Here is a 19,613-nt window from a genome sequence, read left to right on the forward strand (position 1 = left end):
CAATTAAAGGACGCGTGTATACAGAGCAACTACACTCTAGCGATAGCCAATCAAGAGGCAGAAATAACGCAACTGTCGTATTTGAACGTATTTGATTCAAGATGGACGTTTATCTCAAGATTGCTGATATTTGTAAGAACGTTCATTTATCTCTATCGAGTGTCGGCGAGACGTGAGATTTGTTCGTAATGTTAGAAGAATGTAAGTAACGAAATAAAATTTGTATCTACGAACAAAGACGAGTAATATTAAAAGAAGAGAATCAACTTCCACATAATCGATTGTCTTTTCTAGAAGCATCGTGTGAATTAGTGCGCGGTATAACGTAGTGCGTCTTCTCCCGATCTATAAACGATAATGCTGCATGCTTCGCTAAGATGGTCAACGAGATTTTGACGCAAGCTAAAGTCGATGGAGCAGCTGGTTCCAGAGCAGTGAAAATACACGACAAACGGTAAGTGAAATTTTTTGTCGTAATGCTTTGAAATGAGATACATACGCTTGTTATAACATTTCGCAACAACTCGCAGATTTCTCACTGTTTGTGCGTAGAATTTTGATCTCAGAACAAAGATTCTTCTCTGAGAATGAACATTGTTTTCCCATATGTTATTACACTTACAATTACACACACCTATATAGTTAGTTTTCATTTATATTTTTATAATATATATATATATATATGTATATATTTATACATTGTGTATACTATATTAATTTGTATATTCGTTATATTAATTATGCAAATACACATATTTCCGAATTATACAGTTGATAGATACACAGTACAAGCAAAACAGTTGCCGAACGTTGTATTTATCGGCATGTACGACGATAAACGCGGTTTTCTTTTTCATTTCCATGCTTTATTTACATACACTGGTTTTGCTTTATCTGCGCACCACTTAGGTGCAAGAGTACATTCAGGAAGATATGTTAATCACACTCGATAACCGCGATACCAAAACACAATAGCGATTCATTCAATGGAACACTTTTCTTTCGTACAAACCTGAGAAAAATGCTGCGTAAAAAATAACAAAAGGATTTTATACCAGATGATTTTTGAATAAAATCAGGCAATTCGTTTATTAATCATTTTGTTATTTTCTTCATATAATTCTTTCACACGTCACGCGTATGATAATTTCACAATTACGTTGTTCCTTTTTTTTCTTTGTTTCCTACACCAATAGAAAGAAAAGGTATTTCAACCCTTAAGTACGCGTTTTATTTTTCATCATTAGCATGTTCGGTTTTTGAACATACGTTTTCTAAAGATTTTGTTTGTAGTTTTCATTTTACATGTCGTGACTTATTATTAGACTTTTCGTGTGAAAAAATATAAAATGTAGAAAGCTGTGGTTTTATTATTTGAAAATTGATGAAGGGACAAAAAATGTGATCAGCTTCATACTTAAGGTTTCATACTTAAGGGTTAAGTACCGTAGCTGATTGTTGTTAATGGCACCGAATCGTATACTATATAACATCGTACGCGACACTTTTTGCAAATAGACGACGGAAAAAATATTTCCGATAAGATCTCATGTTCGGTAATGTGATTTCTCATCCCGATACCAAGAAAATATCCGTCAATATGATGTGACTCTTGACTGCTTTCACACGCTCGTTTTTAATTGCATACAAAACTGACAAAAATTAGTTAAGTCTGCGTTTTCCGCTGTATCGAGCATTACTTCGATAATTACGACAGTAACGTTCTATGGCACAAGCTGCGACATTTCTTAATTGCTACGGAATAGTGCACGAACAGATTTATACACATTCTCGCTTCTACTTTTACATAAAAAAGTAATAAGAGGAATTTCATCTATCTTGACTTTTCGTCGTGTCAAATAGTAATAAAAATCAATTTCTGCGGAAGCACCGCTGGCATATTTAGCTTCAAAAACGTTACGCTCTTTTCCCTTTGTCTCTTATGGACCTCTCAATTTTAAATGCACTTGAAGAGAAGAATGAATCGCGAGGAAAGATACACTAGACGGCGAATTTCGCGGCTCGAACAAAGTGTAACGCGCGATACATATTAGATAACAAGCGTAAATGTCGTTAAACGCAAGAATGGAAGACATATATGTGTGTATAATATATACCTATACATTTTATAAGCAAGATTGCTTTAATGGGGTCTATGAGTAAACTAAAGCTACGAATTATTTAGTTTCAAACACACTTCGGAGTTATCTAAAAGACGCCATAGTCGCTCGCACTGCAAGCGCTGTGCGCTAATAGTTAAAATCTTATCGCCCTATTATTACATATATCGCGGAATGGATGTCAATTAAGTGACTACCAAAATAATTCTTCTCTTACAGTACTCGTGTAGAGGTAATTGAAGAAGATTATGCGTCTCTCGCATTCCGCGTGTGCGTTTATCGCATAATATGGCGTTAAGAGCCGGCGATACAGTTTATTGTTCCCTTCATTTGTAGTCTGTTTTATTCTTTTTGTACGGGATAATTAATACTAAACCGATGTAACTGACTAAGGTAAAAACGGAACACTTACTGAGTACGCAAGAACACTTCGTCAGGATCGTACCTCGCGATCATCGACCGTTGTGGTAGAAAAGACTAATATCATGTTATCGCTCACAAGTTGAAAGAGCACTCGAGATTAGAATTAAGAGCACTCACGTGCTCTTAATTCTAATCTCGATTCTCACTTGAAATTGAACTTAATCGTATATTCTTGAAGTAGAACTCTCCTGAACTCGTAGCGATAGCGTATGTCAGCGTTTCGACAGGCGATTAGCCACGCGAATTTGATGATGTAGTCGGTTGGTCAATTCTCTGATCGCGAAGCAGTTTTGTAATCGTCAGTCGAGGAGACGCCGCGATTACCAGTGGCATGTTCATATCGATGTGGTTGCGTGACGCTCGGCTCCGTTTTGTGTCTGCTGCGGATGATGCGGCATCGATGCGAGCTCGTTTCTACTAAGATGATGAACGATTCCCGCACCGAGTGAGTCACCGATTACGTTCACCGTTGTTCTAAAACGATCTCTGGAAGGTGGAGACACGTATAAGTATGCGCTCACATAGCAAATAGAGTCTCCGATAAGACATCGGAAAGTTGCAATTCCAAGGCGAATATGACACGCGAGAATATACTCACAGCAACCAGTCGACCGCGATAATTAAAAAAACGTCATTGGCCGGAAGGCGAACTGTGTCCAGCACCATCACCATTGTGACTAGTCCGGCCTGCGGAATACCAGCTGCGCCAATACTGGCGGCGGTTGCCGTGATACTGAAACAAGTTGGACCAGAAAAGTTTTAGCTCATGTAATCGTCTCACTTTCATAGGACCCTCTAATGGGACTTGCAACAAGAGAGAAACTGAAATAAGTAACGCCAATACTCACCTAACCGCTATTAACTGACCGAAGGAGAGACCAACTTTGCGCACTTGCGATATGAAAATGGCAGCTACAGCCTCGTATAAAGCGGTACCATCCATGTTTACGGTAGCGCCAATCGGCATGACAAATCTGGTAACGCGCGAGTCGATGCCGTTGCGCTCTTCGAGGCAGCTAATGGCGATCGGCAACGTCGCTGAGCTCGAAGACGTGCCGAAGGCAGTGACAAGCGCTTGAGCCATGTTGGATATGTAGCGATAAGGGTTCTTCTTCGTGAGAAGGAAGTACATTCCCGGCAGCACCAGAAAGCCGTGTATTATCAGGGCGACCAACACAGTCAAGAAGTACATGCCGAGCTGGGCGACTATCTCGTCCAGTGACTTCATCTCCGTGATTTTGGAGGCGACCAGGAAGAGAACACCGATTGGCGACAACCTGCGCGCACGTAACGCACGCATGCATAAATTGCCAGACTCCTTCAATCGTTGAAAGAAATAACGACTGACGCGTGACGACTGAAGACGTTATCGCATCATCATGCGATAGCTGCGCAACACAATGTTATGCAACATCGACGTCAACGTTGTGCGAATAATACACGAGTTTCCCCGACCCGAGGAACTCGACACGATCTTGAGTATCGTATACTTGCCCTCGTGCCTTACCATATGACCCAGTTAGTGATCACCATCATAGCACCGGACAGCGACTCGAAGAAGCTCAACAGCGGCTTGGCTTGCGGTCCCATCTTACCGAGAGTGATGCCCAACACCGTTGCGAATACCACGAGCCCGAGAATGTTGGCACCGGACACTTCTTTCTCCACCAACTCCCACTCCTCCAGAGGAACTAATTTCAATAGGGGAAAATGGATAAATTATTACTGATGGATAAAATGATTCTTTCGCTTGTAGAAGCTCTTAGAAGCAAATGTATACATTAACGAAACGAAAAATGCGTTTCTTGTCTATTCTAAAGATCTCTAGTTCTGGTACGGTAGCAAAATCTCGACTCACTCGACTCGTTCTCCGGCGGCTTGGGCTCAGTGCGGTGCTGGGAGATGCAGGCTTGAACGAGATTCGGTGGAAACATGTTTCTCACCAAATCCATCAGCGTGTCAACGGTGGAAACATTTTGCGCCGGTCTCTTGCTCTCCGAGGCGGAGCTGCCGACTCCGGGTTGAATGGAAACGACGAGAATTATACCTGAAATCGATACCCAACGTATCACTAACAAAGCATGACATAACGTCAACGCGCGTAAATGTCTAATCTCTTTTTCTACATTTGCTTTATCGTCGGTCGCAAGAGCAACGGATAGCGAGGAGCGTTAACGTCGATGAAAAATCGACGAGATAAGTGCAAAGGCAGAAGATGACGAATAGTTATACAGCTGGCATATATGATGTCGCAAGCAGAATCGATGACAGGAGGAAAAGTCGAACGTACGTAAGCGACGGTTTCGGTTATAACCGGTCTAATCTGTAGTGACTAACGTAATAAACCATCGTATCTTCTGCTCGCGACGCGTTGCAAAAGAGAAAAGGAGGTAGAGGGGAACAAAATCGCGCAGACTTGGAGATAACATCGTAATCTGCCGGCGGTTGTTGTGGGGGGGGGGGGGGCCTGACATGTTTGCGCGCTTGATTTTCCCTCGGATCCGGAGCTCGTTGTCAATTAACCGAGGATGAGTCACCGAGAGAATTCAGGGCTATCGTGCGCGCGTTCCTGCGACCAGATATGTAAATGCGAGGAACAGTGCCATCCATCTACTGTTTGTCACGTTTGCTCGCGATTTCCGAGAAACGGCAGTCCGTTGCGAGCGTGAAACAAAACGCCCGAGAGGACGGGACCTCTCTTTGATCGCGTCGTCGCGTCGTTGATGATGCGGGCCAATCGTTTCGTTTAACCTCGGAGAGTACACAAAGCTCCGAGAGTGCGCCGCTCACTTCTCTTCAGACAGCCGACTTCGAATGCGCGAGAGAAGACACGCGAACAATCACCACAGACGCTTGCGGCTTTCCTTCCTGCGCGTGCTCCTACATGCGTGTTATTCCGCGTTAATTACACTCGGGATTTAGACTCCGAGGTTCGCGTCCGCGCGCTTTTACATATCCGTGCCCGACATGAAGTAATCGCATTAGTGGCGCGAAGAAAGGCAGAGGAAAGGCGGAGGGAAGGAGAAAGTGGCGATGTACAAATTAGGCTTCACTGACCTAACACGACCGCGCAGATGGTCGTAACCATGTAATAGCCGATCGCACGCGCGCCAATCTTGCCGCTGAGCGACAGGTCGAGCGAGCCGATCGCCGACACCAAGCTCGAAATGATCAACGGCAGGATCAAGCTCTTGAGCATCCTCAGGAAGAGGTCGCCGAGGTAATTGATGTACATGATCTCCCGCGGCGTCCATTTCTCGGTCCGCGAGTTTCGCAGGATGATGCCGAGGATCACGCCGCCGACCACGCCGCTGACAGTGAGTATCGTCAGCGCATTGTGTCTCAAGCACGACCGCATCTTCTGTCCCTTCGTTTTCGGCCTCTTGCTGGGCTCCTGCGGGTAGTATGAGCTCCTCTCCTTCATCCTGCCTTGATTCTCCGCGCCCGACAACGGCGACCTGAAACAACACATATTGGCGATAGATGGTTTTCATAGGTGGTACCGGCAATATGGTACTCGGCCTCTCTCTTTGCTTTTCGCAGAAAACGAAGATTGATTAACGCGATGACGAACGAATCAACGTGTCTGTCGGTTGAAAGAAAAGTAATTTGTTTTCTTTTTTTGCTTTAACCAGAATCGCCGATTCTTACGAAACAAATTCGATTCTGAGAAGCGGAAATTCTGTTTTCTTCAATCATTAATAGTGATAGTCATTAATAGTGATAGACTCGCGTTGTCACGTTAATTCAACGAATCTATCTTATCCATATGGAGCATTTTTTACAGTAGAATAATAGATCAATTCTTGCATTTTTATCGCGCTCGGTTCTCGCGAAATTTCCCCCTCCTTTCTCCTCTGCTACTGGATTTAATCATGTTTTTATTGCGAGCCGCCCTGTGACTCGCCGAAAGTCCAACGGCTCCTGACATTCGTTATACTTGATAACTCTCTGATAACGCACCGACTTTAAGAGATACGATTTTAACAGCTTCACACTGTTACGTGCCGAAACGCACAAACGTGTATCTTTAAATGTGCTAATTCTATATTTAACGTCTTGCATAAGCAGTGGACGCTCTTCAGGAGAGTAGCATTGTTCGTTGATAAATTTTCGCTTACCCCGTTCCGTCAGCGTCGGCCATGATACGTCACTTGCACAACGAAGAATTACGCGATCCAACAAGATCCAAGGATCTATTTTGTCATTCGTAAGTATGGCACATACACACACACACACACACACACACACACACACACACACACACACACGACGAGCGCGATTTTTATATTTATCTCAAATCGCTGAGAATCGAAAAATTGATATTTCGCATCACCGAGCAATCGCGAGTCGACGGATCGCACTTGGCAGGAGATTTCGACAGGCGTGTTTTCGTTTATCCCAAACAGACGGGCGCAATTGATTTAGGCAATTAGCACTCGTTCGCGGTATGTGCGGAAACATTAACGCTCGATTCGCACGTATCTCGATTGTCTGGGCATCTTAGGTCGGCGACGGCGGCGGTTCACACGACGATCCTCTCGTCAAGGCGAATGGTTCTTTAATGTCGGGAGATTCCCACAGTCCGACACCTCGCGAAAAGATTACCGGTCTCTTCCGCGGTCGGCCGAGGACTGTTTTAAGCCATCGACTATTTTCTGACAAGCTTCGGCCTCTGCCTCCTATGAAGAGTGCACGCCGCGCAATCGGTATTCACGAGGAAACGGCGGGGACGACGGAATAATTGCGAGGCACGCGCGCGCTCGCACGGCGGAAAATACTCCGACTTGAGGAATCGAGCTGAGAGATGAGAAATCGCGCAATATGCTCACGTCGATCAAGTCGCAACGATGAATTTAATAACATAGAGGAATCCCACCGTCGTCCCCGTAGCGGCGCGTAGGTGAATCGCTTTAATCGACGCGAGCGATATGATACCGGCGATGAGAGACGGAAGTATCGATAGCGTGTTACATCGGCAAGTGCTCGAATGAGACCGAGAAGTGACACTGCTGCGAATCGTCATGGGCAAACCCTTTATTAACGCGACGAGATAACGATCTGTCGATCTTTTTCCATTGGTGACGCCCGCTGCGTATGTATGTCTGTGTGTGTGTGTGTGTGTGTGTGTGTGTAATTGAGCCGATTACGAAGAACGCATCGTTATTGCTGATATGAGTTTATGGTTATTACGGAATTAAACGGATCGGGAGGATAATGCGCGCTTTAAAGTCACGCTCGTGTCACTTAATCTGATAACATACAGAGTTGCCGCTACTTTTTTCTCTTTCCTTTCCGGACAAATCGCCCGAAGAGCTTGGCAAATAAATTGATTTATTGTTGTTCTAAAGTATACGATGTTTTTGCACCAGCATTTTTCCGCGAGTGTACTTCGTTCAAATTCGCGTCTTTGTTAGCGGCTGACTGAGGGTGGGAGGGAGGGAGGGAGGGAGAGAAAGAGCAAAAGGCACTGAGATAAGAGAGAAAAATTCACGGACGACCCGACGGGATCAGAAGTCCGCGGCGACCAGTTGTTCTCGGAGAACACGCGAGATATTTCTCGACTAGAACACACATATGTCGGAAGTGTCTCTGATTATTAATAGATGATTGCGCGTGGCTTACCTTTCTATATTCACCAGCGTAGTCCACGTGATATAAATAAATATACGTGTCCGAGCAAACACGTCGCGGGCGCTCACGCCCGCGATTGTTGTAAGCCGTTTCTCCTCGGCTTCGAGTCGAAAGAGACGCGCTGTTTAAACGCACGGAAGAAGAGAGATTCGTCAAACATGTTTGCAACTCACGAAGGAGTGGTCATTCAGATGCAACAGGACAGTCGGAAAAAATTTATCGCGACGTCCACCTTGAACCTAGGTGTGAAGTCCGTTATGAAATGTCATCTCAAGGCGCATACGATACGGATACCCTTACAGGTACCACACAATAGCGCGCTCACACCTTGACCAGGCGTGGAAGTTAACGCACGATCGTTCAGCGTCGCTGAAAAAAAGAGGTCACGGATATCCACTTGCGTATAAAGATTTTAGCCGCGCTTACGTCACCATCACGATGTGGTTCATTTTGTATCTAATCTGTTCCTTCGGTCACACTTTCAACCCGTCTTTCATCGTCGTCGGCTGAGCGATATCGCTTGTCTCCCCGCGGGTGTCAGCGTATGTCGCGAGGCGGACGTCGATGATTATTGGCGTGCGACGATATCTCGGTTCCGAAAAATTCTGCAATTCTCGACATTCGAAATCTTGGACAGCAAGATTTTCCCGCAAAGTCCCAAAATACCAAAATCCGACATGTCGTAAAATATGAATTATTCCGAAGAGGCAATATTGCCCCGAATCTCTCTCTCTCTCTCTCTCTCTCTCGCTGCACTCAAATAACTAACGCATCTGCACAACGAGGCAATTTCGATATTCAAATATATGGAAGTAAAATTAAACATATAATATAAAATACATATATACAACAAATATTGAATACTGAAATTCTATTTCTCGGGAGATCGTTTCGGATGCCGAGATTACGATTTTTCAGGAAATTATTTTCCATTTTCTACATTCTTCGATGCATTTTTCCGGGACAATGCGTGTCCCTACCCTCGTCTCGACTTCAAAGGGGGATTTGAAGGGAAACGCGAAAAGATATCGAGTTACCGTGTAACTCGCGGAAAATGCGGAACGAGTGGAGGCCGTAACGCATCGGACAACGTTGGCTGCGGCGGCCGTTCCATTCCTCGGCGGCCTCTGCCAAGTATCTCCTCCGACGCGATTCGCGCGTCGCGGAAGAGACACGTGCGCGCGAGGTAGAACACGAGGAGCACGCGCCATGCATCGTTGGCCGCTTCCATTGCATTACGCCTATTAAATGCGACCGTTCTCCACAACTTTTATTAATGACGACGGAAAAAGAAAGAGAGAGAGAGAGAGAAAGAGCGAAGACTTTGGGATCGACGATGAGATCTGGCACGATATAGCTTCTCTTGCGGGAGAGACGCAACCAATCAACTCCTACTCGACGCGTGGGCGTCCGTCACGGTTAGTTTCGCGGATGGTTCAATTATTTCCGTCTCTCGTGCCGGAGTTCCGCCTGAACCTGCGACGACGTCGCGTGAAACGCCCGCCGAATCGTGTCCCACATTTCTCGATCGGTCGCCTGTATTTTTATCTTATCGTCGCCCACCGCGAAGAAATGCCTTTGTAAATGCAGATACCGATCCGTCGCCGAGGATGAAGCGAATTTCTCACGTTGGCGAAAATCTTGCGCTCGAGATTCTCAACGTGCGTGCGTACAGGAATTCGTAAAGGAAGAGTCGCGAGCGATCACATTGTTGACACGACGGACGTATCGAGGTAAACGAACGACGACGACGACAATGACAGCGGCGATGATAATAACGTCGCCCCGACGACGACGGTGGCGAGAGAAATGATTTTAATTGCACCAGTTAATTCACCGATAGCGTGACGAAACTCGCGACTTTCGTAGCGCGGCACATAAATGGAGAGAAAAAGAGAGAGAAAGAGAGGAAGAAAAAGACAACAAGTTTTATTTATCAGGCGCTCTGGGAAAAATCCCTGCAAGCGTGTAATAAAAAAAAAATACACAATGATAATTGTATGCACGATGGAGTTGTGTTTACATTGACCTGGATAAAATGAAGATGAGAAAGGAGAGGGAGAAAAGGAAAAAGAGAAACACACGATTGTTGCAAAACAATCCCGGCGGTCACGACCATTGGTCGGCTGGGAAAAACATCGTCCTTGACAATTAATTTCGGACTTGGACGACAGATGCTCACGCGTATCCTCTTTTTTTTCGCGGTTTTACATTACCCTCGTTTAATTCGCTCGCGCGAGTCGCGCCAAATGCCGAAGAGTTAAAAGGTATCACCTTGCGGCTGCATGGGTAACGCGTTCGTCTCGAATAACGGCCGATTGAAATTTTTTCGCTTAACGAGGGGGATGACGTTTCTGTCGGAAATAAAAATTTCACGGTGCTCAGGCACTTAATGGGCCGGAAAAATAAAACGGGAAGCATATCGTCGAGGCGAGGCAGCGCGTTTGCGAAACACATGCGTCGCGAAAGTGCTCGCGATTCGTCGAAGGAGGTCGGCGCTCTAAGAATTTTGAGCGCGATTGGAAGAAGAAATAACAAGATCATTACGCGCACCTTATGTTTCACTTCACGCGGCAGGATTGTTTCAGTTTCTCGAGCAAATTAATAACGTAATATATATCTAAACGAGCATAAGCGGGAGAATACATCGGACACGCGCTAAAATTTGTGTAGAATCGCGAGCAGATAACAATAATGCGCGACGTCGAAAATCCTCAATGCCAGCTTGGCTCGGCTGATAGTTCCAAAATTATCTTCTCGGCAAACAACTTGTTGAATGCACTTACGTAAGTAGGTGCACTTGAGGCTAATGTAAAATTGACGGTGCAGGTGGAGGTGCAGACCTCCTTTCCTCCCGTGTATTTCGAAAAACGACGTCATTGGCCGTCGCATACTGGGAGGTTTTACCGATGCAATCTTCACGATGTTCAATAATTCATACCGAGAGCAAGAGAGAAATAGAGAATAAATCTGTCGTTTCGTAAATATTTATCTGAGATTCCAACGTCGCAATTGCGATCGCTCGACACAGCCGTCGCGACTGCAAAGGAATTAATTTCAGCCACGTCTGATTTGCGAAATCGCACAATACCGAGGTTTCAATTAAAAATTCAATAGTCCCACGTGCGCGCGCGCGGTTAACGTCAAGCCCATTTCCATCGTATCCTTCTGGATTTGAATAATTAGCACATGCACGCTCGAATAACCGGTTTCACGCATGTCACGTGTGTGCTCATTGTGCAATCGACGGCATTATTAGACACTCGCGATCAATCCGAAAAGATACAAGATGCCCGCGAAAGGCGACAGTTGAATATCGAAGAAAAGAGATGCCGCGTTAATCTCACGTTTAATTATCGAGGATCTGGAATATGGATTTATTATTGCAGTCCGAAATGACGAATTCGCTCGCTCGGAAACGTACATATGTTCGTTAAGAGCAGGTAATTCTGCGCGAGTGAGATCGCACACGCGATGCGAAAGCGCCGCAACCCTGCTTAATCAAACCCCATCGACTGCACCGTGCGATCACATGAGATAAAAGATAAATTTGCAGTCGCACCGCTTCGAGCGACACAGGCGAATCATGTATTCCCTTATCAGCGCATCCGAACAAAGGATAAATGCGCGCAATCGCTGTGGCGCACACTTCTCCATCCGCGATAACGCATTTCACTGGCGTATTCTTATCGAACGTGTCCCAAGCTCGATCTTTTTTTTTTTCATTTTGTTGCGATTGTTTTCCTTTCTCTCCCAGAGTCTGTCATTTCGATCGTTTCGGTAAAAATCGGGTCGCGCTAAAATCGCTGCTGGCTCTGTCGTTAATTGACGGGTCTGATGGCGGAAATTCACGAGGATTTCTCGTGAAATCATCTTCCTCAAAGCCTACGTGTGCCCTTTCGACAGATTTTACACGCAGGAGCCGCAGAGCTGCGTCTAATTACGATTAGCGATAAATTCTTATGCAGCGCGCGCGACTGTCGTCGTCGTCGTCGTCGTCGTCTCCCTCCGTTCCTTATCACAAAGAACGAGCCCAACAATGATTTAATGAGCAGCCAAGCACCGCTGTTGCCATTATGGAATTCTGTGCCAATGAATCTCGCTGCGCCGTTGAATGCGACATATAAATGGATCGACCGCGGATATACAGGGTGACCCGCGACTTCCATTCAAATATCCAAATGACGTCGCAGCGTCATTTTGAATATTTGAGTTGTGTCGCTTAACGCGATACGTCACTTTTTTTCCCTCAAACGAAAACATCGACGCTGACTCAATTATAACTATATATATATATATGTCGGTGCATAAAATACAGCACGTGTTCGTCGTGACGTCTCGTAAAGAGCGACATGTCACGTGGCAACAGGCGGTGTACTTCACGATATGACGCGTGATAAGAGATTGATTTTATTTCTCGCAATTTTTCAAAATCTGCACAGAAGCTGCAAGCGCTGTCTATGACAAGTTCAAGCGCATCGTTATGCCGTTTTGACATTTGTGTGTGGTGTTGTGCCACGTCAACATTCATCAGACGAATGCGTCATTAACCCACCCCGTTAATAAATTATAGGCTCCTCATATGTGATTCGATAACAACAGCTTGGGCCGCCGCCACCGTCGCAGCGCGGAAAGGAACGAGGTCGAGTGACCGAGTCTCTCGTGGCACGCATCGAGTTAGTTAACGCGATTGAAATCCATTTCAATTGGGAATAAAGAGCGACACGCGACCTAATGTGTCGATAGGCGAGTGTTTTATGTTTTTTTACGATCAGACAGGCATCTGCCGATGAATATACGCAAAGGACGCGTGCCGCGAAGACGTGTACGGTAATTGTATGCGCTATTAAAAGTCTGTAGATGCGTACACAGCTGCGAAACGACTCTGGAAGAGAGAGTGAGAGAGACTGGATGCAGTCGCTTGCGTCGTCAGCGAGCATCGTGCGAAAATGTCGAGGAGGATTTTGTGGAAGAACGTAGAAGAAAAAATATTATTCGGAGTATACGGCGATTCTCTTGCGTAAATCGCGAGATCTCGGGAATCACACGACTCAGAAAATGGATTCCGGCGATAACCGCGCCGGCAAATTCGAACACGAGAGGGCAGAAGTCAAGTCCGACACATATTTATTTGTGCCGAACCTTGCTTATCAGCAGTCTGCCGATAACTCGGTCGCAATAATGATACATTCATACAAACGACAAATTACATCAGTGGCAACAAGACCAGATAGCTCGGCTAGCAAGACTCGCTGCACAGATCGATTAAACCAACGTGACGCGCGTCTCGGTCGAGAGAAACGGAATTTCCGCCGCACATGAATGAAATTCGCTTCTAAGGACCAGACAGCCCGTTTCCTTCGGCCAAAATGCGCCTGGCTCGTTCATCGTCACGTTCATTCAGCCGGTCTTTTTCCTCATGCAGAACACGGCAGCGAGCACACCGCTGCAATTTACACCTCCTCTCCCAGTCGGAGAACTTCGCCGGTCGCGTGAATGAATTGACAAAGGCCTCATGCGAGAAGAAAAGTCCTACTTACAGCTCGCTCGCTACTTCCATAATGATCCCGCCTGTCGTTTGCCGTATGCGTCTTCCAATGCGAATCGCTCGTCGTCGTCAGTCGTTTACGTGGTCACCTCCAGTCAACCGGAAGAGGCGCGTGTCTTCGGGGGAAGATGACAGCTCAAGGAGGATGGTGGTCTTTGCCGATATAGGACCTGGCTGATCGGACTGATCGGAATGTCGGCCGGCAGTCAGTATCGGTGAACCTCCGAGAAGGTTGGCACGACGATGTCGAAGACACGTTGTCGTCAATGCAAGCGACGTGTAACGACGTGCGCGAACTGGATGGACGCTGGGTATCTCGTTAGCCAGGAGAGGATGTATGCTGATAGGGCTCTCAATCTGTGCCACCTTGGGTGGTACGATTAGCTATGGCGATCCCCCTACGATCTCTTCCTGCCGCGGCTAGCCTATCATCGCGATATATGTTACGAATACACGCGTTGGCGGTTACGACCCCATCGGAAGCCGCCAGGTTCCCTATTGTTTGTCGGCGGTTTGTCCACTCGATTAAGAGTTCGTGCTGTTGGCGATTCTTCTCTCGTCCCGGCTACGACGGCGGACGCGTCCCTCGTTGCGAAAGCGAGCCTCTTCCCATCGAACCGGACGGTTCCGAATCCTCGGTGCTCTAGCCCGTCCAGTACCTCGCTCGTCGCCTCTCTTGCTTTTGCTCTTTTCCCTTTTTCGAAGCGAGTTTCGCTGACCGTTGACTTCAGATGATGCGATTCGTTTAAGTTGCTTCAGACCGCGACGGTCTCGAGGATGGCGAGAAATTTGCTGAATTTTACCTGCAAAATGATGCGTCTTATATTAATAAACGCGTTGAACCTTGAGACGTCGTTTGCTCCCTTTAACTCGCGTGAGTTTTATTCGCATCGCCTTTTTTTCCGGTGGCATTTTTGTTTTTAACACGCGTAATGCGACGCTTACGATCGAACGCACGGCATTAATTGCCGAGATAATTGCCGCAGCGTATCGTTTTTACGTAACGTGTAATACCGAAAGAGAGACAGAGAGAGAGAGAGAGAGAGAGAGAGAGAGACAGGGATGAGTATTTCCCGCAAACAAATCCGTCCGAATACATAATCCGATTTCATTGCTGTTTACTGCCGCTCGTTGTAACGTAACGGTAACAGATGTCAGTCGTTAAGCTCTCGACACTTGTCAGCTTGTCGAGATAAAAAATGTGTGCTGTCAACGGTGGTGTCGTTCGCTCATTCATACGTCTGATATCGCGCAAGAGGAGAGAGTCGAGTAAACTATCAATGAGCCACAGCCGACGTAATTAATAAGGCGAGTACGTGTCCGGTGTTGCATACCGCGGAAAAATCAATCCGTACGCGCGTAACGTGTTGCGCTTATCGTAATGAGATAAACGGCCGTTGATCTGAAGCGAGATAGCGAGTGAATCATAATAAAAAGTACATTTCACCGGCTCGCTCGCGCGGAACGCGCGCATTATTACACAAGCTCGCCGAATCGTGCATACGTCACCGTTCGCGACTTTCGATAATCAGGACGGCACTTGTAATCCGCTCGGGATTGTTGTCATCGAGTGGATTTGCATACGTGTGTCACACAAGTCCAATTCGATTAGCATTCGCGGCATAGAAACGGAAGGCTCGATCGCGGCGGCGATTACGAGGCACGGCTAAGTAGTTTGACAGCTTTAATTACACTACAACCAGAAGAGGAGACTCGGGCCAACCGGGCCAACTACGGGCGGAGCTGCCGCGCTAAATGTCCCGGGATCGCCGGCTGAACACCCTGGCGATACTTTACGGCTCGGTGAGCGGCGATTTGACGTGAACGTCAAACGTAACGTGCAATCAAGCGCGGGACGACCGGGTAATGGGGAAGGCCCTAAATGTCCCTACGATGCCCTCGCTCCAAATTTAAACCTCCAGTTTCTCCCGCCTCGTCCTCGATTAATTCCGATAACCTTGGGACACATAATCGTTGCGCGAGCATTCGTTAATCGAGGTATCGAACTGTACACAACAAAGTCCGCGTGCGACCTTCGTGAACGTTCGCTGTGTAGCGCGCTTCTTTTATTTGTATTTCCTCTCCCTCTCCCTCTCTCCTTCAGCACGAAGAATGGACGGATGAATGGATGACAAAATTGTTAACTGTCGCGAACGACCCGCGGCAAGTTTGGAAGTAAACGAGAGTCAGCTGAGAGTGATTCTACAGAATTGTTGGAACAGAATCGACGCGCTGAAGGGCGTTCCGCGTGATAAAGTCGCGACAAAAGTTTTCAGTAATACGCGAAACATCTGTGTGTAACCAAGTCCGAGCTGACGAGTTGAGTCGTGCGAGCGATAACTCGACTTTGATTACACACAATGGCACACCTCACGTTGAAGATCTTTCGCGCGCCAACAGGTACTTGCGCGAGGGCCGCGACGCGAACGACTGACCGTGCGCGTCGTTGCGTAACGACTTCGGTCCGCTGTCGTACGTTTTCAGCGTCTCAATTGTATACCAACAACTAGTTTTCGTCGCGTAATTAATTCATCGAGGAGCGCCACATTGCGCTCGTACGGTTCACAGTGGACGACGACGCGATTAATCGCGCGACTCGCCTGCGATGTTTCACGTTGCGTGCGTGCGTGCGTGCGTGCGTGCGTGCGGACGGACCGACGAATGAATGAACGGGTAGATGAACGAACATACGTACGAGAGTCGGGGTCGCGATTACTCGCTCTCGGATGACGAGATCCGCGCGGCACAGCGACGATCGCGAGACTGTTGCGACGCGGTGTAAAATTGCTTCTTTATAGCGCGGTGGCGGACTGTAAGCCGCGCGCGTGTGACGTCCATGCCACTTTGAAAAGCGCGCGAGACGTGATGGCTGGGTGGGGTGGTCCGGGGTATTGGCGGGAGACGCGGGAAGCGCGACGAAAGAGAAAGAAAGAGAGAGAGAGAGAGAGAGAGAAAGAGAGAGAGCAAGAGAGAGATAAATCGGCGACCGGTGGGTGAAGCAAAAAATCGTGGCGATTCATGAGCGCTCGCCGGCGCAGTCTCGCCGGCATTCGGTCGCACGTGCGTGTGTGTCTCGATTGCCCGGGGGAGGAGGTCGTCGAGCCTTTCTCGGGCCTTTCTCCGGCTCGGGCTGACGAGCACTTTTTTCTACAGCTTTTTTTGTGACACCAGTATTTTGGCAAATCGTTATCTCGCTCGCTCTATTTCATTCGTCTCACTCATCATTTCTACTTATTTTTCATAGAAGCACTGTGAAGCGTGTGAGAAAGACGAATGTCGTCGTCACGGTGCTTTCGCAACGAACGTCTGGTTTGTTACATAACGAAACCAGGGTCCCTTGGTAGGGAAAAAAACGTCCGGCAAAAGTACCGTCGTCTCGACCGTCGTGTCGAGAAGACCCAATAACGAGAATCGATTTAGTAGACTCGACGAGACGAGGAATTCTCAAGGCCGCAAATAAAAAAGAAATCGTACAAAACATTCACATTTACGCTTCGAAATCGGCGTGCGAGCTCATCTTCGAGAAACGGGGAGGGTGAGAGGCGGGTGTTACGATAAGCATGATGAAAATCCGAGGACAACGCGATATATAAAGCGTGTATCTCTCGTCTCGCGCCCTCCCACTCCTTCGATATTCTACGCGTCGCCATGGAAAATTCATTGACACCCTGGATTTTATCTGCGTGCTTCTATTTCCACCTGACGAACGGAACGAATCAGATGTCAGGAGGTACTGCCCACGCGACGCATCGTGGGGATCGATATAACGCCTCCTGAATTTCAGATAACGAGCGCGGCGCGGCGCGTCGCGCGTTTCCGCGCCTCCGCTCGTTTCGAGTTATCATTTAAATGATATCACACCGTGATAATCGCGCGACAGGAGAGAATCAGGCTCGCGATATCTTAACGGCGAGCGGCCGCGGAGTGAAAGGAGGAGGAGACAGTCTCCCGTACAAGTCGAACGATCGAGATCGAATTTGATACTCCGCAGCATCCGTTTCGGAAGGATATTTCGGCGACATTCGCGGTCGAAGTAAGGAAAGGATAAAACACCGCCTTCCTTCGTCCACCTTCCGCTCCTTCGACAAACTTTCTTCCTGTCGCTGCGATTTCGAGGATTTCGCGCCAGATGAGACTATTCCACCTGTCTTTCGAATACTCGTTTGCTGCTGGGGAATACGGTAATGCGCGCGACGATCTTCCTCTTCGTTCCGTTTCCGGTTACGCACAAACGTAGCGTGTCGCACGACGGAATAGCACGCCGGGCGGGTCGCGACATGCGACGGAGACTACTCGCTGCCGCGCGCACGCGGCGTCAACTCACTGTACGCATTGCGCGAAGACGGTTGCGAGATCGCACGAGAGTCGAGTCGCGCGACAGTCGAGGTCGGTTCGAAAAGCGCGCGGACCTTTCTCTACACGGCCGTGCAGCTTCGATCGCCTTTATAGGTGGAGCCAGCGACTACCGCGACTATTCGCGCCTCGACGAATCATTCAACTTGCTCTTGTACAAAGAGTATCTTGTCGTCCCTGACGAGCCGGAAGTTTGCGAGTGAAGATGAAGACGAAGAACAGTTTTCTGCACGCAGAACGTTCACGATACTTTCCGCGGGACTGATCAATTCTGTGGGGCAAAGAAAACAAATTTAGTCCACGTTCCCGACTCATTCTTTTTCTTCGAGAATCATCCGACCCCTGACAGTACCGCGTTCGCAGAAATTGTGTATTATTCTCGGGAAGATGGGAACTTGATTGATTATCGCGTCGTCGCCTCTTATCGTCCCGCCACACGTTCACTGTTATGTAAGAGTCATGAGTACTTGCGACGGATTTGGTCAAATGGAAAATTAAAAATGTATGCAACTTGAAATATAAGACATACGCAATTTGACATAAACTAGCATCGCGATCGACGATGGATTACGCGTTTGTTTAGTAACGTCAAAAGAAAGGTCGTGCCGTTTTTTATCTAACGGTTCGCAGTAGCCCGCTTCCAGCTCGAGCTAACGGAAATACGGTCAACATGAATGAGCATCGCCTAAGCACGATAAACAGAGGAACACCGGTATGCTCGAGCGGCGCTTTCGTGCAATCGGCGAATTAAATTTTTGCTACGATCAACTTCTCCTCGAGCGTGAGAACAACAGACCGAGTCTCCTCCTTCGTCCTAGTCGGGATACATTTTTCTCTCTCACGATAGCACGCGATAGCATCCTCAACGACTGTTAACGACAACGCACGACAAGCATTTTGACGTTTTTTATATGACCGAAGGAGGAAGTACAATAAGCACTATGCGACTAATCTGAATGAAGGTCAATAGATGAACGACACCGTGCATTTGCTATTGTAATTTAAAGCAGCGGCACGTGTCCTGCGAGGCGGGCATTCACGGGCCGGGTGTACGGAGGACGAGAATAACGGGATTATTACCGGGCGCATAGAGCGAGGCATCGAGTCGCACCGGCAGACAACGGCGGGTTGAGAAGCACTGTTGTACGCGTGCCACGTGAATACAAGATACGAGATACGCGAGATAGCAGGAAAGAGAAAGAGAGAGAGAGAGAGAGAGAGAGAGAGAGAGAGAGAGAGAGAGAGAGAGAGAGAGAGAGAGAGAGAGAGAGAGAGAGAGAGAGAGAGAGAGAGAGAGAGAGACAGAGAGAGAGAGAGAGAGAGAGAGAGAGAGAGAGAGAGAGAGAGAGAGAGAGAGAGAGAGAGAGAGAGAGAGACAGAGAGAGAGAGAGAGAGAGAGAGAGACAGAGAGAGAGAGAGAGACAGAGAGAGAGGGGGGAGGGGGGAAACCCGATGCGTACGTGCAAAAAGCATACGCCTCCGCGCTGGGAAATAAACATTCCGGGGACGCACGTAAATTGTCCTTGCGCAAATTA

The 19,613-nt window shown here is 47.4% G+C and overlaps 1 protein-coding gene across 3 annotated transcripts; it reads right to left on the minus strand.

Annotated features, from left to right (window-relative positions):
• Positions 1 to 919: 919 nt before the first annotated feature.
• LOC105188843 (excitatory amino acid transporter 1) lies at positions 920 to 18,050 on the minus strand. 3 transcript variants are annotated; one of them, XM_011150515.3, is made up of 8 exons: positions 17,870 to 18,050; positions 13,718 to 14,528; positions 5,601 to 6,001; positions 4,402 to 4,590; positions 4,051 to 4,234; positions 3,392 to 3,820; positions 3,142 to 3,276; positions 920 to 3,029 (listed from the first exon to the last, which is right to left on the minus strand). In XM_011150515.3, the coding sequence occupies exons 2-8, from the start codon at positions 13,735 to 13,737 to the stop codon at positions 2,879 to 2,881; spliced, it is 1,509 nt and encodes a 502-aa protein (XP_011148817.1). In that variant the 5' UTR covers positions 13,738 to 14,528; positions 17,870 to 18,050; the 3' UTR covers positions 920 to 2,878. The 3 variants fall into 3 exon arrangements, with proteins under 3 accessions (XP_011148817.1, XP_011148816.1, XP_011148818.1); XM_011150514.3 differs by lacking the exon at positions 17,870 to 18,050 and adding an exon at positions 16,421 to 16,603; XM_011150516.3 differs by lacking the exon at positions 17,870 to 18,050 and adding an exon at positions 16,095 to 16,174.
• Positions 18,051 to 19,613: the final 1,563 nt, after the last annotated feature.

Source organism: Harpegnathos saltator, unplaced genomic scaffold (assembly GCF_003227715.2).
Source record: "Harpegnathos saltator strain DR-91 unplaced genomic scaffold, Hsal_v8.6 scaffold168, whole genome shotgun sequence".
Classification (NCBI taxonomy): domain Eukaryota; kingdom Metazoa; phylum Arthropoda; class Insecta; order Hymenoptera; family Formicidae; genus Harpegnathos; species Harpegnathos saltator.

Coding starts and splice junctions, on each gene's coding strand:
- LOC105188843 (XM_011150515.3), bottom strand. CDS start 13,737: ATGGAAGTAGCGAGCGAGCT. Junction 4,235..4,401: donor GCCGCCGGAGAACGAGTCGA/GTGAGTCGAGAT, acceptor TATTGAAATTAG/TTCCTCTGGAGGAGTGGGAG. Junction 3,277..3,391: donor GGTCAGTTAATAGCGGTTAG/GTGAGTATTGGC, acceptor AACTTGTTTCAG/TATCACGGCAACCGCCGCCA.